The 19,749-nt window shown below is 41.1% G+C and overlaps 1 protein-coding gene across 2 annotated transcripts in view; it reads right to left on the bottom strand.

The window, feature by feature from the left end:
- Window positions 1-1,694: 1,694 nt before the first annotated feature.
- TBC1D30 (TBC1 domain family member 30) overlaps window positions 1,695-19,749 on the bottom strand; it is a 79,716-nt gene continuing 61,661 nt past the window's right edge. The window contains exons 10-13 of one of the 2 annotated variants that reach the window (XM_029206650.1): window positions 13,335-13,447; window positions 11,453-11,592; window positions 8,855-9,061; window positions 1,695-5,538 (exon numbers count right to left, since the gene is read on the bottom strand). In XM_029206650.1, the coding sequence (XP_029062483.1) occupies window positions 4,823-5,538; window positions 8,855-9,061; window positions 11,453-11,592; window positions 13,335-13,447 (1,176 nt within the window). In that variant the 3' untranslated portion in view covers window positions 1,695-4,822. Of the gene's footprint in view, window positions 5,611-8,854; window positions 9,062-11,452; window positions 11,593-13,334; window positions 13,448-19,749 lie in introns of both variants that reach the window. The other variant, XM_029206649.1, reaches the window with a different exon arrangement.

Genomic DNA, 19,749 nt, shown 5'->3' with positions numbered 1-19,749 from the left:
ATGTTTACATTATTTATACTGTTTCTAAATTTCCTCTAGTAAATTTAACAGTGCAATGAAAATTTGCACATAAAACTTTCACTGCTATCACTTGCAACTCTAAAATATCTTAATATGCTTCGATGAAACCCAGAAATGGCTATTTTCTCAAGTTCAAAGATACCAAATCTCAAGCACCACTTCCTTCTCAAAGGATGCAACTAGGGATCATTTGATAAAGTTAAATATTTGTTGATTTTTAAAAAATCTCTTAGTGAGCAAAGAATAAAAGGTACTTTCCTTAACCTGATAAAAGATACCTACCAGGAATCTCAGGAAACATCTTACTTAATGGTTTTCTTAAAAGTCAGGAATGAGATATGAATGCCCATTATCACTGCTTCTATCAATGATGGAGGTCCTAGGGAAAAAAAAGAAAGAAACTACTGCCTCATCCGGAGGTGTAGAGAAACAGGCATTCTGCTTGCATATATAGTAAGTTCAATCTTCAAGGATGGCAATTTGGCAATACATATATATAAGTTTTAAAAATGCACATACTTTCTGACCCTGCAACTCCACCTGGATGAACATACCCTAAGAAAATTCTTTGGGTTGTGTACAAAGTTATAAGTATTAGGATGTTCTCTCCAGTACTATCTACAATCAAAAAATACCTGTTTGAGATACACACTACCATATATAAAACAGATAAACAACAAGGATTTACTGTACAGCACAGGGAACTATATTCAATATCTCTTAATAATCTACAATGGAAAAGAATCCAAAAAATTATACATACATATATGTATAACCAAATTACTTTACTATATACCTGAAACTAACACAATATTGAAAATCAACTACACTTCAATTTAAAAAAAAAAAACACCTCGTGGACGAGACACTGGTTATATGAATTCTGGCATAAACACATGATGAAATAACAGTTACTGAAAATGATACTGTAAAAGAGCATTTAGTGGAAAGAAAGCTTAGTTTTCTCAATATACCTTTTTGTAGATAGTGGTGTGTATATACACGAACACACATAAAAAAACATAGTGGAGAGACCCATACCAGAATACCAATGATTCCTCGTGCTCTTTCTGTTTTCCAGATTTTCTTAACACGTGTCATTTTTCTAATTAGGAAACTAATATATTTAAAATGCTGCCTCAAATGACAGCTGTAGGTAGCAAAAAGAAGTGGCTCAGCAGCTCCATTCACAATAGCCAGGACATGGAAGCAACCTAAGTGTCCATCAACAGATGACGCAGATGTAGAGAATGGACCTGAGGACACGGGGAGGGGGAAGGGTATGCTGGGACGAAGTGAGAGAGTGGCATGGACATATATACACTACCAAATGTAAAATAGATAGCTAGTGGGAAGCAGCCGCATAGCACAGGGAGATCAGCTCGGTGCTCTGTGACCACCTAGAGGGGTGGGATAGGGAGGGTGGGAAGGAGGGAGACGCAAGAGGGAAGAGATATGGGGATATATGTATATGTATAGCTGATTCACTTTGTTATACGGCAGAAACTAACACACCATTGTAAAGCAATTATACTCCAATAAAGATGTTAAAAAAAAAAAAAAGTGGCTCAGAAAGAGTAAAGGGAGATTTTATGAGGGGAGATGGCAGGCTGTACACTTGACCACGGCTCTCCGTTATCTAGAATCCATAAGACCAGGAAGCTAAATGGCACTCTTATTGTTCTATTTTATTAAAACAAAGAAAAATGACAGATCCACAGGTTATTTTTATACACACACATACTTCCACACACACAAACACAAATTCCTGAATAAACTCTTTTACTCATATTCGGGAACTCGCCATTTTGCCAAGATCTTGGAAGGTCATGGGCCACCCAGCAACCCAGTGATTAGACTGGCGGAGATGGAGTTTATTGGGCTGTTCTCTTGGTTCGCGTGACCACGGTGGGGTAAAGCTGACACAGGGTAAGAGAAGGGGGTGGGGAAAGTCACAACAGCGTTCTCTGCAGGCGCTCAGATAAACAATGTCACAATAGCTACAATAATGAGAATCTTTATGCATATATCTTTGTAATCAGTACAGTTCTTCAGAACAAGAGAGACTGAAAAAGGGAATACAATATTCCAAACAGTTACAGTCCCATAGGTTGACATTACAAACTAGGTTTAAAGTATCTGGAGGCTTTTGTAAGAGAACCGAGGTGCAGAGACATGAGGAGTCGGCTCCGGCCTAAGTGCTGACGGGGTACAGACATATCTAAAAATGAAGAAACCGCTACTTGGTAAGTACTTGGTGCTGGCATACAGTGTCCAATACAAAGAAGATAAAAGTCCATACTGGTCTCTTCGTACATGCTGTGTGCTACAGGCTACTGCAGATCCTTTATTCTCTAAAGTAGGCAAAGCTCACAAGTTGACCGATACACATGGTGATTACATGGTACAACGCATGCACTTTAACAGGACAGAGTGCTTTAACAGGAATCTGTCAGGTTTGGAAATCCTGATGAGGTCATTTTTACCTCAAAGGACTATTTTCCTTTCAGTAGTTTATTCATTCATTCAACAAATACTTATCCCAAGCCGTGTGCCATCACATCCATTCTTTTCTCAGGAAGACCAACCCCAGGAAACAGATACAGCATGTGCTACTAACCCTAAGACAGGTGGCAGACAGCGATGGCACGCGCCTAAGAACTGCAGTAAGTGCCCTCCACCGCCTTACCCACCTCCCCAAACCCAGACCCTCCGAGAGCTGGGAGCTGACTCAAGAGAGAAAAGAAAAATTCTCTATTCAAGTCAGACATCCCTCAAGGGGAAATGACTATTCTGACTCACTTGGGAAGGGGGAGGAGGAAAGAATACAAGGTGGAATGTAAAGTTCAGCAGATTGAAGAAAATCGTATCACTGCCCTAACTTTGGAAAATGCAGTGGGTCTCGTCCTGGGGGTGGTATGCAAAGTAATCCCGACTCTCCACCTACACCCTTCCCAAGACACAGGCTGTGGGAGTGGCTGCTTTTTAAGAAGCTGCATGCTAACTTCAGATGGCACAGAATTCTCCTGCAAGACCAAAACTGCAATAACTTATTAGTCATAGTTTCCATCTTCAGTTCTTTGGAGGGTAAAAATACCACAAAAGGGATAACTTTTCTCATTGTATATATCATTCTTGTGTTTTCTGTGCAAAAAAGCCCACACAACCACATTCTCTGTTTTATTATAAAAATTAGTGCCTCTCATAGTAAAAACTCTTTCTAAAACTATAGCTTTGGTTTCAGAATTAGCAATCCAATTAGCTCAAATGAATACTGACTGCCTCATCAAAATGCCGGCAAGCCTAGCCGAGGTCTTCCAGGGAACGAGGATAAAAATGCCAAGTCTATCTTCTAATGTTGGTGGGAGAAGGGGATTGAGGAGTGAGCCTTTTGTCCAGCCAAAATGACAGCTGCATGAAGCATTTTTTAAATGAACTACGTTTTCGGATAAGAAGGTCAAAGCTGGTTTTATGAAACGCCATCACAGGACTCTGTACCATCTGGAGAAAGGTCCTTTGAGTCAGGAGGGAGTGCAGTGAATAGCTTCCCAGTCTTGGTTTCTAGAACCTATGTAGCCAATGCACCTGGGTACAAGGAGCATAAAACCCATCTATTGAACTGGAGGCAATGTGGCTGAGTCACATTGAGTATCGGGAGTATTTACCTTGAGTATCTGAAGTACTACTTCACCTCTGTGTGGCTCAGAGTTCCCATCTGCATGGTGGAGATAACAGGTGCTGTCTCTGGGGAGGAATGGGCGAGCCAGAGCTAGAAAGCACTGGGGCCTTCTCCAGGGAAAGGCAGTGATCAAGTAAGAAAGTACTCAACAAAGTACTCCCACCCATTAAAAAAGCACAAAATTCAAGTAACAGAGTTGCAGGTGCCATGTTCCGGCTTTTGAGCAGAGGCTTCTCGCATCTGCAGTGGAGAACTGATAGGTAAATGAGCTGCATGGTGGAGGCCAGACAAGCTCTGTATAGAGCCCATTGATCATCTCACCAATGAGGACCAAAACTCTGCTTAAGAAGCGAACACGAAGCTCGAGGAAAGCTCAGTGGAGTCAGCAAGCTGTTGAGAGCAACTGCTTAAGGCATAGCCCATTTGTGTCCTCTTCATAAGATCTTCCAGCTGATGATCAAGCTACATTTCAACAGATAAAGGTTTTCTTCCTTTTGCGGGTAGAAATAGAAAGTGAAAGAAAGGCTATCTAGATTTTTCTCCTGCATTTTAGCACAAGAATAAAAACCAGTTTTGAGACTGGCTGAAAGAAACTACTGAAGGAAAACTCACACATACAAACATTCCCCCCAGTGGGGCATGAAGAGGGAAATTGGGAAGTTCTTTGCAACTAAGAAACTTACTTTCTTTTAACAGTTTCTGTTCTAGCAAGCTAGTGTGTGCATGCTTGAGTATTAATAACACCCAGAGAACTGGAAGGTTGGGTGGGGGGGTTGTCACAGGCACCCTGAAGGCCCTCAGAACAGGAGGAAGGAAGAGGGGTTAACAGCCTAGATACAAAGTCTTTTCTAAACAGCTCACAATGAAAAGTTGGGAAAACTTCACACTTTAAAACCACAATATTTATTTTGCCACAATAACCCACTGTATCGATGATTGGAAGACATCCCTATTCTAGCACCCATTATAAAATTTCCAGTTCCCATTTTTCTGAACCGTTGCTCATCTCTGAACCTATCTCTTCATTTTCAATGGACAACTGAAGCTCTCTTGGAGCCATCCAGCTGGAACCCTTCTGCCACCGTGAAGAGGTGAATGTGGGTACACAGTTGCTGAAAGATGTCACCGTTTCTTAGTACTACTGTTTCCACCGCTGGACTTGCTGAAGCTCCTGCTCATGTAAGGAAAGTGCACGGTTGGGGTTCTTTCTGTAGGACCATATAATCCCAAATTCCTGGCAGTGGCTGACTTCCGCAGTGGCTTGACGCTGGGAAAGGGGCTAAAGATGGGAGTTTTCGGGTGGCTGCCTTGGGGAGACTTGCCAGGGGCCTTGTTTCCTCCGGGTGCGTCTGGCGGCCCCGGGAGGTGCTGCTGGCAGGGCAGGTGCACCTTGGGATCAGTTTCAGCAGCAGCATCCCTTGCATTCAGTTCCAAGGCTTCTAACTTCACCTGGACCACAGACACATCGGCATCAGCATCCCCAAACAGCGGCTCTGGAGACTGCCCTTCGATGGTCCTCCCAGTGCCGCCGTCGGAGCTGCCACCTTCCCTTTGAGCTGCCCCCGCACAATCGGAGGAAAACGCCTGCACTGCCCCCAGACTGTGAGTCTTGCAGCCCTCATTCTGCTCGTCTATCAGCCCGACGGTGTCCCCACAGCCCAGCTGACTCTTGGTCCTCGCCGTGTTCTTTCTGTGGACCCGGATGTGAGTTCGCCATGGAGAATTGAGCTTGGTCCTAAGGTCTTCATAGGGCACAGGAGATATTTTGCCTCCTGTGTGACCAGGGATGTGGATGACAGCATTCTTGGCAGCTCTGTTTGACATTTTCATCTTCTTTCCTAAAAGAAGGTGGTTTATAACTGGAGAGTTGTTTACCTGAGACGGGAGAATGCTGGTCACTGGCCCTTTGTCTGAAAGAAATGTTGAAAGGTCGTGTGAAAGGTACCACAGAGAAAGACATCCATCACAGAACAGGAGTCACACACAGGTTGTGCCCGGACCCTGCCCACATATTTCCCAGGTCTTGGCAGAGTCATGTAACTGAAGTCAGCAGAAACTGAATTCGATCCTAGAGCCTGGGGTACGGATTCCCTCCTCTTCAAAGAGGAGGGGACAAGCGGCTGAGGATACAAAAAGGAACAGACTCTGACCCGCTGTTACTAATTAGAGCCCAGCCTCCCTAATGTTTTTTACAGAGAGCCTTGTGTCTGAGAAGCAACCTCGGAGGTCTTGTATCTAGGAAATCTTTGAAGATTTTTTTTTTTTTTTAAATAATAGGTCAAACACTATGACCATATAGATTACCAGCTGTCAGCTTCTGAGAGGTAGAAAAACAACACACTGCATATTATTGAGAGACAGCAGAATGAGAGAAGTGATAAGAAGGTGGTAAAAATGCAGTGACATCAGAGCTATCCAGCGCCTGGCTCTAGTTCCACTCCTGTGTCCTCAATTGACTTTGAAAGCAAATTGAAAACAGGAAAGCACCAAAAGCTGTGTTCTCCTGCAAGGCACTGTTAACAGTATTACTGTCCTCATCCTGTGGCTGACCGAGCCCCTATTTCCAATGAAGCTTCAACATTCATGGCCCCAGGGACGACAGCTGCAGGCAGAAGTATCAAGAGCAGACCCCGCCGTCTTTGTGTGAACAGCCTTCCTCCTGATATCTAGGTCACGTGGCTGAACGCCCGTCTGTGCTTCTCGACTGCTCCTATCTACCTACCTCTGGTCACAGTCCAATCTTCACTGAAATTTTGACACCTGTTTCCTCTTCACTCTATGTCCTCTTACCTACCTCGGTTACTTTACTGCCTCGGTGACTGACCCATCCTCCACCTGCCCAGTTCCATCCTAAACCTCATCACTCGGATCTGCCTCATGTGAAAAATATTTAACTCTCATATTCCTCTCTTTGACTCTTCCAGCTCTCAGACTCTCGATGTAACTATACTTGGTACTAAACCATAAAGATTTCCGTTCCTTGATCCCTCAATCTTCTCATAACCTCTCACCGTCTCCTCAGCTCAATTACACCCCTACCCTGCTAGATGCACGGTGGATCCCTTGGACCACACCTCACCAATAACCACACATCCAGGCATCCCTATGGCTTTATCACACAGGCCTGGCAAAACTCCACTCTAGATCCACAATTCACATTCTTCTTTCCAAAACAGGAGCTGCTAAGAGCTGCTGGGGGTGGGGATGTGGATGGGGGGAAATCAAACAGCCATGTGGATTGATATCCCTTAAATTCATAACTTCCTATTTTTGTTAGGTCCGCAATGCCGCTGAACAAACTTTCTTTCCCTCTCCCATTGCTTCCGACGGCCGATCCAAATCTTCACTACTTTCTTTAAGCTCCCACCCAACCTTCAACTTACTCCCAAGCAAACAACTTTTCCTCCAATTTCTTCATACAAACAGAAGCTATCAGGACTGAAAAGCCTTAAATTCCTGTCCTCCCTAACCTAGGAAGCTGGTACCTCAACCACCATCCTTACCACCTTCCTTTAAATCTCAGAAGCTGAGGACTTTTGCCTCTAGCACAAGTTCAATCTCTCCGCCTGTGCTGCTGATCCTATCCTACATCTCCTCTAAAACCCCCGCTACTCAAAGTGCAATCCCCACCCAGCAGCAGTGGCATCGCCTGGAGGCTTATTGGAAATGCATCATCTCAGTCCCACCCACAGCTACTGAAGCAGATTCCTCATTTTGACACATCCCCAAGTGATACGTATTCACACTAAAGTTTGAGAAACAATGCTCTCAAACTTTGCCCTTGAGCAGCAATCTCTCCCTAAAAATAACCACATAAACCCTGATCTAGAGTAGGGGTCAGCAAACTTTTCCTGTAAAGGACCAGACTATAAATATTTTAGTCACTGTAGTGCAAAAGCAGCCATAGACAATATGTAGACAAATGGGCATGCCTGTGTTTCAACAAAACTTTATTTATAAAAACAGGCAGTGAGCAGAATTTGACCTACAGACCATAGTTTGCTGACCCCTGACTAGAGTACAGACACTGGGCTGATTTAGTACCCAATGGCAATTGTTCACCATTCCACCTAAAGCTTCTGAAAGTGGTTGGAAAAGAACTACATAAAGAATCAGAACATGGAGGTTCTAGCCCTGGCCTGACCACTCACTATAGTTATATAATCCTAGACAGTTGCTAAGCCTTCCTGAATTACCATTTCCTCATTTTTTAAAAGGATATAAGAATATCTGTCCTTGCCTTTCTCATAGATTTAAGGACAAATGAGGATATGTATGTGCCAATGTTTTGAAAATTAAAGTGTTAGAGTTGTTAGTTCCTTTTGTGATTGCTTCTTTAATGATTCAGGATAAAGTAAGAATCTTTAAGAAGTTGCCTACTCCTCCCCAACAAGTGAAAGGTAAATTCAGTTTTTATGCAAGATCAGTCACATGCTCACAAGCCTCTTAAAAACATGTCCAATTTATATCTTGGTTAATCCTGGATCGGCATCATTTTCATTAGGATTTCACTTAAAATAAGACAAACCAATTCCCAAATCAGCATACATTAAACAATAAATCAGACTGTTCATTGGGATTTGGGGAATTTAAAGGAAAAAAGAAGCTTGACAATCCTTGGAACAGAGCATTTCCAACTGCAGTACAATTGCGTTCTTCTCAGCAGACTCCCAAGACACCGCTAACCCAGTTAGCAGGCACAGTAATGGCTGTTTCCTTTTCCTCTGATCACAACATCTGTTATATTACTACCTAAATGACTGGTAGCAATATTATTTACCAGTATACAGATGACTAAATTCTACTTCCAAATGCCTGAAATTTAAGAGGCAATAGCTCCAAAATGTCTCAAATCCAAGGACTGCATGGCTTTGCAACATTCTAATCATTTGTAAAGCCTTCTCCACAAGCATACAGAGTAAAGAAGTATTGAATACCATCAATTGCCTGGTCCTTGGGACCTTTCTCTTATTTAGAGCCTGATAAGATAAAATAAAAAGTGAGAAGATAAAGATGTTATTGTCTCCTGCCAGCTGTGTTGGTGGATGCCGAGCCAGAGTGAGCAGTAATTCCCAGGACATCCTGGGAATACTCGGTCTTCCTTTCACAAGTTGACATGGAGCTGAAATTGACTCAAACGAAGAAGTACATTACCTGCCCTGATATACACCTGATGAACCTGCTGCTGCTGCTTCTTTTTAATCCGAGAATATTGCTGCTTCAGCGCGTTGATATCTGTGGTCATGCGTTCCATCATCATACTGTTAAAAGCTGCATGGTATTCACTTCGGCAGGAATTGATCGCTCCTGGACTCAGCTCCGCAATGTTATTGGATCTCAGATTCTGGTCCCCATTTGGTTCTATATTCCAAGGAATAGAGACAAGGAGACACTATCACAGGAGGAGAACGGGACTAACTGGGAATTGCTTACACTATATAACCTGGGGTAGTATCTTAACCTCCAGGAAATTCTGAACCATAAAAAACATGTACACTAGAATTTGTCTAGTACTTGTTTTTATTTGGTCCTGAAAATATTTCTGCATTTTCTTATTAGGCTAACTGTGAGTCTGAAACGAGCTGTGTGGGTTCATTGTTTGATTTTATTACCCCTTTGTTCATTATATGGACATAAGATCCACTGTTTCCAGATAAAAATCACTGCCATTTTCTAAAATTCCCTTAGAAAAATATAACTCTAGCTGTCTAAAGTCAGGGTACAGATTTCCATATAACTACATGAGGATTTACAAGGTTCCATATAACTAACTGCATGAGGACCCACAACTATAAATTTGTAAATTTTACACTGTAGGGTTTAGTCAATCATTAAAAGTGAGTTTTTCTTAAGTTAAAAACAGCAAGACATTCTATAAGATTATCAAGACTTTAGATCATGGTATCACTAGAAACGAAATGTTTTTATTCATTTAACAAGCATTTCCTGACTGTCTACTATGTGTGTTATGTCTGATGTGGTTTCTGCTCCTGTTAACACCAACAACTAGTAGATTTATCCCTTAAATAAATTTGAGATTACCTCCAAGAAACAGAAATAAGTACCATGTGAAAATACACTCACATGCCACACAGGTAAACAGGGGATAAAATTAGACTTTTCTAACACGATATGTAAAACTTGCCTGGGGACAAGCTTAAAAAAAAAGATTAGTAGGGGATTTCAAGTATCCTAACATCTGCTGAAAGTGTGATTCAGATAAAGACTGAACATCTGGTAAACTTTTTTATTGAAAATACTTCTCTAAGGAGAAGAAAATTAAAAGAGGACCTCTAATCTAACTAAAGTAAAACCAACAAGAAAGACTAAGGATGAAATTTAGGAGAAAATGACCATGTCATCCCAGAGCCTATAATTGCACAGAAAGAATAACAGGGGGGAAAAAATGGAACATAGACCCAGATGACAGAAAGCAGATTCAAAAACATTAGAGTTAAAATACTAATTGATCCCGTAGCTAGAAACCAAAAGCTAAAATTCAGGCAACTAAAGAGGAGATAGAAACCATTACAAAACCAATAGGATTCTTGTTGAGTTCAGATTTTTTTTAAGTCATTTAAAAAGATGACAGGGGAGTGCATACCAAGAACACACACACAAAATGACATGAACCGAACATTAAGCAGGTTAAAACTCAAAACAAGCTAAGGCTTGCAGAACATACTCAAAACTACCACGACCAAAACAACAGCAACAAAACAAACAGACAAACAAAAAGGAAGCCTTCTAAGCAAGAGGAACAAAAACAAGAAAATAGCCCCATGACTTTGAGAAGGCAGTATAAAGCTAGCAGATGGCAAAGAGAACGCAGAGGTGCCTGACATCTTTTGTTTCTGTCCTCTTTCAGCAAGGAGAATGGTCTTCAAACTAGAATAAATGTCATAAAGGAAGAGCTGCCACCAAAGATAGGAAAGATCACAGTGGGGGAACCGCGAACTGTTTCAAAAGAGTTCATTACACGAATAATGTCCATCTATTTTCTGCAAGAAAAAAACAAACATAGCATGACATTCAATTCAGAGCACCACTTTTTAAGGGGGATACTATCAAACTGCAGGACATTTAGAGGTGAATTTATAGAACTTTAAAAGTTCTGGAAGACATATCTTTGAGAAATTCTGAATTTGGACCATGAAGAAACTTTTGGGGGATGTGATGACTGTCCTCAAAATTCAAAGGAGACATCCAGCAGAAGAGGGAGCAGCCTTGTTCTGTTTTGTTCTGAAGAGAAGAACTATTAATAGAACTAGTAAGTGGAGTTTATCTCTTCAAAACTAGAAACCCTGGGCTAAGCAGAGGAATTAGCAGAATGTCTTATGAGATAATGAGTTTCTGATCACTGAAATTCAAGTAGAGGTACCATAATATTTTGGCTTTAGAGAGTACTTCTACAGTGGAAAAGAAGCCAGTCTATAATGAATTCAATTTAACTCAAACAGAATGTAGTAAGCATCTATTATATGCCAGGCTCGGTGCTAAGGAACTGAGCACACAAACTTAAATCAGACGAGTGGGAGGCGAAACGAATCATAAAGAAAAAGAAATATGTATTATGCATGTAACACATAACAGAGAGATCCTCCTAAATGATAAGAGAAGTTACTTTTAATAAAGACCTTTAATAGTGGTAATCAGTTCGGGAAACAACAGGAATTTATAGGACACAATACTACGACCCTTGCTATAGTGAACCAACACATTGTGAGTATCTAATAGATGCCACCTCTTTACCTGTAACTTGCTTTTGGTACTTCTGCAGTTCAGGTGCCAGGAGCCCACTAAAAGGTCCGAGACACCCCACTGCATTAGCAATAGCATCTTCATCATCTGGGTCATTCTCCTCATCGCTGTCTCTGGCCTTACCGCGCCGTCTTGGAAAACATAAAAGAAAAAGGAATATTTGTTCAAAAAGTGGTATTATTTTTAAATAAGCAATACAGCCACATGACTTAAATGACATATATATAAAGTATATACATTATTATAATCTCTATAACATATTTATATAATTGTATATATTTATATAATTTATACATATATAGAAAGTCCATCTCCCATCCCTGTCCAACTTCTACCCTGTTCTTGCCCCACTTAATCCCCACAGGTGAGCACTGTTACTAGTTTCTGATGTGTTCTTCAGCTTCCTTATCAGTTAAATAAGCAAATATGACTATAGTCTTATTTTTCTCCTCTTTTTCATAAGTGTTAGCATGCTATATATAAGTACACTCTTCTGCACCTTGCTTTTGTTCACCTAAAAAAAAAAATCTCTCCATATTCACACAGAGCTTCCTCCTCATCCTTTTCTTAATGTCTCACTGTACTGTATGTATACATTATTGTTGTATGTATGTAGCCCATGTTATGGAACCAGGCTGCTAAATGATGCACACTCAAGTGGTTTCCAATATTAAACTATTATAAACAACACTGCAATAAATTACCTTATACCTACTGTGTTTTGCATGTGTACAGATACATTTGTTGGATAATTCAGAAAGGTAGAATTGCTGGGTCAAAGGATATATGCAATAGTCATTTGGGAAAATACGGTCAGATTGCCTGCCCCAAATCCCATGGTAATTAACCTCTCATGAGCAAAGTGTAAGAGTGCCCGTTTCCCTATAGCCTTATCAACAGAGAGCACATCAACCTTTTGAATTTTTTTCAACCTGATAGGTGAAAACAACAGAATCTCAATCTTGCTTTAAGCTGCATTTCTCTTAGTCCAAGTGAAGCTGCCTTTTATGTAAACTGCCTATTCCCATACTTTCATCATTTTTCAGATGGTGGTCATTTTCTTATTGACTTCTAAGAACTTTATATATGAGAGGAATCATTTACAAATATTTTTTCACAAATATTTTTGTGTCTGCTTATGGAGGTTTTCTTTTGCTCTGTTTTGGTTTTAGTCATGCAGAAAATTATTTTTAAAGTACTTACTTTTTTATCCTTTATTGTTTTTTTTTGAGTCAGTTATTAAGGCCTTCCCAATTCCAAAGAACTAAAGACATCCTTCCACATTTTCTTCTGCTTATTATTTCAGTTTTTTCCATTTAACTGTCTCATCTCTATGGAGCTTATCCTGATGTATGGTGTAAAGTATGCCTCTAACTTTATTTCTTTCCAGACTGAGTCTCATTGGCCCAGCACCATTTACTAAATAGTATATCTTTTCAGTGTTGATTTACATTTTCATATATTAAATTCCTGTGTGTGTGTGTGTGTGTGTGTGTGTGTGTGTGTGTGTGTGTGTGTGTGTGTGTGTGTATTTGTTAATTTCTGGTCTCCACAGTATTTTAAACTAGCTCATCTGTCTACACTTTTTTGATTCTACCCTTTTTTAATTACTGAGATTTTTAATATTTGATATTTTTAAATAAGTTGTGGGGTTGCTAAATATCCCTTCAGTTTATGTTCCAACCTTCTTTGGAAAGTACACTTTCAAAAATCTCCCTCTGGAATTTAAATCAAAACCTTTGGGAAAGAGATATTCAGATTTTAAGCACCAAACTACTTCAAATGTATTTCCGGGGTTTAACAAATATTAATAACAAATTAAGGTATTAAGTCTTCCATCATGAAAACAAGAAGGAAAAAAAAAGGACCTTACCCAGAAACTGAGGTGGGCTTAATTGTGGCTGGGAATGGTGTAATGTTGTAGGTGTATTTTTCCCTCAGCTCTGCCAACTGTGGAAAAGGGAATGGAGCCATAGAATACACAGTCTGGAAAACAAGAACAAAAATGCCAAGTCTGAAATGGTGGCCTTAAACAACTCTTATCAATCCTGCAAAGACATTAAAGTTCTATGATTTGGGTGTGAAGAGGTAGATACTGCTCCTTACACAGCAGGTGGAGAGAATATACTTCAATATCGTTTTAGAGAAAGACAAAAGAATACTGATAAAACAACAGTTAGTCCCCAAATCAACCCAGCTGGGACTGGGCACTCCAACTGGTGAACATGGGTGGGCAAATGGGGACAGTCTGACGTTCTCTTGCTCATTTGATAGATGGGCTAATCCAGAAATTCACAGCTCCCTATTACTTCTTTCACAGTGAACCCATCAATCTTCTTCATGTGTACCACTCGTTTTTCAAAGCTTTGCTTGATGATTGCTATAGGCATTAAATGTCAGCCTTCCAGATACAATTATGTCCGGGGGACAATCTTGTGATCACCTGCAAGCTTTCTCCAAAGATACCACCTTTTCAAATGTCTGTGAATCAGTTCCAGGTGAAAATTGTTAACTGTTATTTTTAAAGAAAAAAAGAAAGAAAAATAGTGACAGGGTGTAAAGCACAGGCTGTTAAAAATCTATAAATAAAATTGGGAAAAGCACCTGTGCTTCCTCCAGGATTTTAAGATTACGTATCATTCTACCAGCAGGAGGAAAATCATCTTGTTTGTTCTCTTAATTTTATGAAAATTTAACTGCTCCAAACATATTTCTTCAATCTTGCAGGTTCTTATTCACCAGAAAATGTATATTAATCACATTAACTTTCATTTCTTCCAGGAAGCCATTCAAATGTCCTGATAACACTTTCCTAGGACAATATTTTGAAGTGGTATTTTTCATTTCAACAGTACTGTTTTCCTGAAGGCTTAGGAGATGTCTAATATCTGCACAGGTAGGAAAAGGAGGGCTCTGAAAGGGGCTTCCTAGCACTGCAGCCTCACCCCACAGCTCAGAGTCACCACCGGGACAGTCCACCATAATTTCGATTCTAAACAGTCTGCACATCTGACTGTCCCCAAACTTCTGTGGTATCCGCTTATACCTTAGCGTAACATCCCAAGATTCCAAACAAGGAAGTGTTGACTAAAATTCCTTCCCTTTGATTCTCCATTGCTTATTATGCAAAGTTACACAGTTTATTGGGACCACAAAAGTCATCTCCAAGTCGTATTATCTCACACATACTTGATTACAGACAGTCCCTGACTTCCAATGGTTCAACTTAAATGATTTTTCCAATTTACGAAGGTGCAAAAGTGATACACATTCAGTAGAAACCCTTCTTCGAATTTAGAATTTGGAACTTTTCCTGGGTTTACAATACGCCATAGGTCCTCTCCCGTGATGCTGGGCAAGGCAGCTCCCCATCAGCCACGTGATCACGAGGGGAAACAACCAATACATTTACAACCATCCTGGACGCAGACAACCGTTCTGTTTTTCACTTGCAGTTCAGTACGCAATAAACTACATGAGTTATTCAACTCTTCATCACAAAATAGGCTTCGCGTCAGATGATTTTGCCCGACTCTAGGCTAATGTAAGTGTTCTGGGCATGTTTAAGGCAGCCCAGGCTGAGCTGTGATGTTTGGTAGGTTAGGTGTATTAAATGCATTTTCAACTTATGAAGGGCTTATCTGGATGTAGCCCCACCGTAAGTCCAGGAAGATCTGTGTACCCAAAAGGCTGAGAAGCAGTACAAATTTACTAACAGTGAACTGTTCCCCACTGGGAAGAAGCAGAAGGCGCCCTGTGGTTCCCACTAGTCTGGAGTGTGAGACTAAGCTGGTTCCCAACCTCTCCAGGCCTCCTTTCTCTCATCTGAAAAAATGAAGGCATGAAACTCAGGATGCTGGTTACCTCTGAGAGGAGAGGGGGTGGCGGGATCAGAGAGAAGGGTATGAGGGTGTTCACCAGTGCTGTTAATGTTTTACTTAAGTTGGGTCGTAGGTGTGTAAGTTTTATTATTTTAATGCATTCTGTATGCCTGAAATACTTCATATAAATTCATTAATAACATGGTCAGAGTACACCCTCACATTTTTTGATCCCACAAAGTGTACCAGCAGCTCATCGCCCGAGAACCTGCTTTACTGCCAGTATGGAATTCTTCCCTCCTTGCTCCTGTGACCTGTCTTAACTCCACATACCCTTTTGAGGGAAATGGAGAGATGTGAAAACCTCAGCACCCCAACTTTAAGTCCAGAGCATGGCACCTCTGCTTGGGCCTCAGTACAGCAGCATCAGTCTCTGACACATCAAATGTTGGTCCCACTGCTGGGCCAAGAGTCAGCCTGTCCCTCACTCATGAGACTTTTCTTCCTTAACAATTTAGAAACCTGGTTCAGATTTCAAGAAACCCATACCATGCAATGAATAGCACGGTGACTATAGTTAATGATACTATATTGCGTATTTGAAAGTTGCTAAGAGAGTAGATCTTAAAAGTTCTCATCACAAGAAAAAAAATTTGTAACTGTGTGTGGTAATCGGTGTTGACGGGACTTACTGTGATCATTTCCCAATATATACAAATATCGAATCATTATGTTGTATATCTGAAACTAATGTAATGTTATATGCCAATCATATCTCAATAAAAGAGAAACCCACACCATCTGGATTCAAGTTTAAAAGATGAAATTATTAATGCTAGGAATTTCAAAATTCTCTACAAAGTAAGATGCCTCATTGGAGACAATTAGTGGGATGTCTAGCTGAAGATTCACTTGTTTTATTTTTGCCAGTTTTATTAAAAGTTATCAGAAAACTCCTTTGTCCAGCCTCATGAAGGAAGTGTATAAGAAAAGAAAGGGCTAATAAAGGACCTACTGTATAGCATGGGAAACTCTACTCAATACTCTGTAATGGCCTATATGGGAAAAGAATCTAAAAAAGAGTGGATATATGTATATGTATAACAGATTCGCTTTGCTGTACACCTGAAACTAACACAACATTGTAAATAAACTATACTCCAATAAATATTAAAAGAAAAAAAAGGAAGAAAGGGAAGTACATCTTGCCCCTACTCTGTCCCATCCTGCTCCAGGGTAAATAGTCTGGGGTCTTACCAAGCTCCTCCAAGGGCGACTCAACTAAAGACACTGGACCAAAAAGAACACTGGCTCCATTGAGCTGCATTCTCTATTCCTGGTCTTCCTTTCTCTATAATTTACTTTTAGTTAGCCCTTCAAAGCATACATCGGTGTTCCTGAAACAAATGTGCTAATAGTACTTCGTATATACTCACTCACTTATTTAAAGGTCTCACATGTCGGCAGGCATGTTTATCCCATGAAGGTACACCACACACACCACCACAGTCCTCAGGATACCTGAGAAGCTGTAGATTTCCAACTGTGTAAATCAGAGATTTACAACAGATTTCAAGAAAGGAATTTTACTAATCATCTTAGAACCAAAGTATAGTACATGAATAGGGTCTTAGGGTTAGAAAGAAATTTAAACACAATTTAGTTCAACCTCCCTCCCAAGCAGGAGTTCCCTCTAAAGCGTCTCCAACAGATGGTCATAAAGGCACTGCTTAAACACTTGCAGTTACGGGCACACACAATTCTGCAAGGCAGATGGTTTCATTTTGACAGCACTAATTAATCAAACAGTAACCTTCTACTGGACAAGCATTCACATCCATGTAATTTCTACTTCATCACTGATACAAAAAAGGGAACGGTCCAAGGGCAGGTCCTGCCTCATGGCACATGAAAGCTCCCCGCAGGTAACAGTAAATTATTGACAACCACTTTGGGCTAGGTTTTCCTAAGCACCTAAAACCCATCTAGTAAACAGCATCTAACTAACTTTTCTCTATATTACTCTTAAAGAATTCATGAGAGACTTTGTCAAAAGTCTTACTGAAATCCATATACACTATTTCATCAGCATTCTCCCAATATCTTTTTCTAACGTTGTTTTTTTTTAATGGCCATTACTAGTAAAATAAAAGAGTGATGCAATTTGCAGGGGGAAAAACCCAGTAGATTATTTTGCGTATGGCCCCTAGAACTGAAAAAAATACGGAAGACCAAACAGGGAGAACGTTTTCATCTCTTCAGCTCGAAAATAAAGATCTGTATGCAGTCCAAATTTTTCATCTGGAGTCATTTCAGGTTTGCTGACAGACTTAAAAGTCTACCATAATTGGATCACAGCCATTGAATTAATTTTTTTTAAGAGTACAGAAAAGAGAGTGCTTGAAATGACATTCAGCATTTCTCTCCTTAATACTCTACGATGTCAAGGAAAACCAAGTCTATTTACTGCCCAAACTACCAACACACATTTAAATAGACATTTATATTTAGGCACTGCTGAAAAGGAGCTGTATTTCTCTTTTTCATTATTGACATGCTTTAAAAGAAACATGAAAACATAAATTGTATAAAATTAGGCTCAATTCATCTTCACCAGATGTTTCCCTCGGCAGGAGAAATGCTGCTAAAATGGAATTCTAATCAATCAAGCCACAGCCTACATTTTTCCTTCCAGAATTCTCTTAAAGCAGAGTAAAGAAGGGGTGCTCTTTTCTCTCTCTTTTTTTTTTGGTGGTACGTGGGCCTCTCACTATTGTGGCCTCTCCCGTTGCGGAGCACAGGCTCTGGACGCGCAGGCTCAGCGGCTCCGCAGCATGTGGGATCCTCCCGTACCGGGACACGAACCCGTGTCTCCTGCATCGGCAGGCGGACTCTCAACCGCTGCGCCACCAGGGAAGCCCATCTCTTAATACTTAAGACTGGAAATTCCTGAAGGACAAAGATGGAGTACCTCAACATATCTATCATTCCTTCCGGCAATGTTTAAACTTTAGGTGAGATAAAACGTTCCCCATTCTTCTAAAAGGGATTTCAGCTTTTAGAAAGTCATGTTTTCAATAAGGTGGAAGCCCTGTGTTGGGTGGTGAGGAGAAGCACTTGGCCAGGTGTCGAGCCTGGGCCCCAGTTCTGGGTCTGCCACTAGACAACCTAAGAATATGGCAAGATGCTCACTCTCCATGTCTTAGTTTCTTCTCTGTAAAATGACAGAATTAGGTTAGTGGACCATTAAGATTCTTTCAAACCAGTGTCTGTCTAAGTGTTAGCTCAGAGCCACTTGCATCAGAACCACCCACGGGCCAAGTATCTGCCTTTTAGTACACTCCTGACATGCTGCTTATACACAGACACGTTTGAAAACCACTGCCTCGAGTTCTAATGTTCTATAATTCTGTGTATGCACTGAGCAACCAGGTGGATTCTTAGCACTACGTTAGATGTTATGGGAATACAGGGTAATACAAGGCCCTTATCATTAAGGAAGTTGCTAGATAAGATTAACATATTTGAAAAAATACCAAACAATATAAAATAATTTGTAATGAACATTAAGTCAACTGCTGACAATCTTAAGTACTGAAGGAGTAGGGAAGAGGTATCATCAACGAGGGCTGAGATGACAGAGCCTGACGGGAGGGGAGAACAGACTGAGTAGGATCCGGTAGACAGAAAGGATCTGCCCAGATAGGGCGTCAGAGGGAACCACAAGCCCTGTCATGGGGATGAGCAAGGCCCACAGAGGACTGGGTGGGGACAGAGCTATGGCCAGTGCAATAGGTCCTGGCTGTGAAGTAGTGGGGAGCGCCTCTGGATAGGTAAGAAATGGGGCAACCACAGAATACCTCCAATGCAACCAGTGTGAAGACAAATCCACCTTCCTCCCCCGTGAACTTTTCCTCTTCTTCCTAAGCCAGAAACCTGGGGGCTGTCCTTGGTTCTCCCTTTCTCCCTCACCCCATGTCCACTTCCCACGGCCAAGTCCTGTCAACTTCATCTTCTAAGTACTGCCTCTGTTCCATTCTTGCTTCGACCCTTCACTGCCTCCCCATGGTGACCCCTTCAAGTCCACCCTTCACAGAGCTGCCCCTGTAATCAACATCAGACACAACTGAGACCATTTCCCTCTTCTCCCTAAAACCTCTCAGGCTCACAGCTCTTCTTCTTCTCTTTCCAAAGGTTCCACAGAGGCCCAAGAACTCCAGCAAGCACAACCTCACAACCACTGACCTCCAGGATCAAGTCCACACTCCTAACCATCGGTTGTGGTCTCCCACGAGCCATCCCTGTATACCAAACTCCTGTAGCTTCCTTCCCACACCATAAAGGTTTTCATTGCCAATGCCTTGTCTCATGCTGTTCCCTCAGCCATGAACTGCCTGTCTGCTCTGCACCACTGCCTCAAACACACACACACACACACACACACACACACACACACACACACACACA

This window comes from Monodon monoceros, unplaced genomic scaffold (genome assembly GCF_005190385.1).
Source record: "Monodon monoceros isolate NGI ecotype Baffin Bay Population unplaced genomic scaffold, NGI_Narwhal_1 Super_Scaffold_6, whole genome shotgun sequence".
Lineage (NCBI taxonomy): Eukaryota > Metazoa > Chordata > Mammalia > Artiodactyla > Monodontidae > Monodon > Monodon monoceros.
The sequence above is the reverse complement of the archived record's forward strand: the minus strand, read 5'-3'. Positions and strand labels throughout refer to the sequence as shown.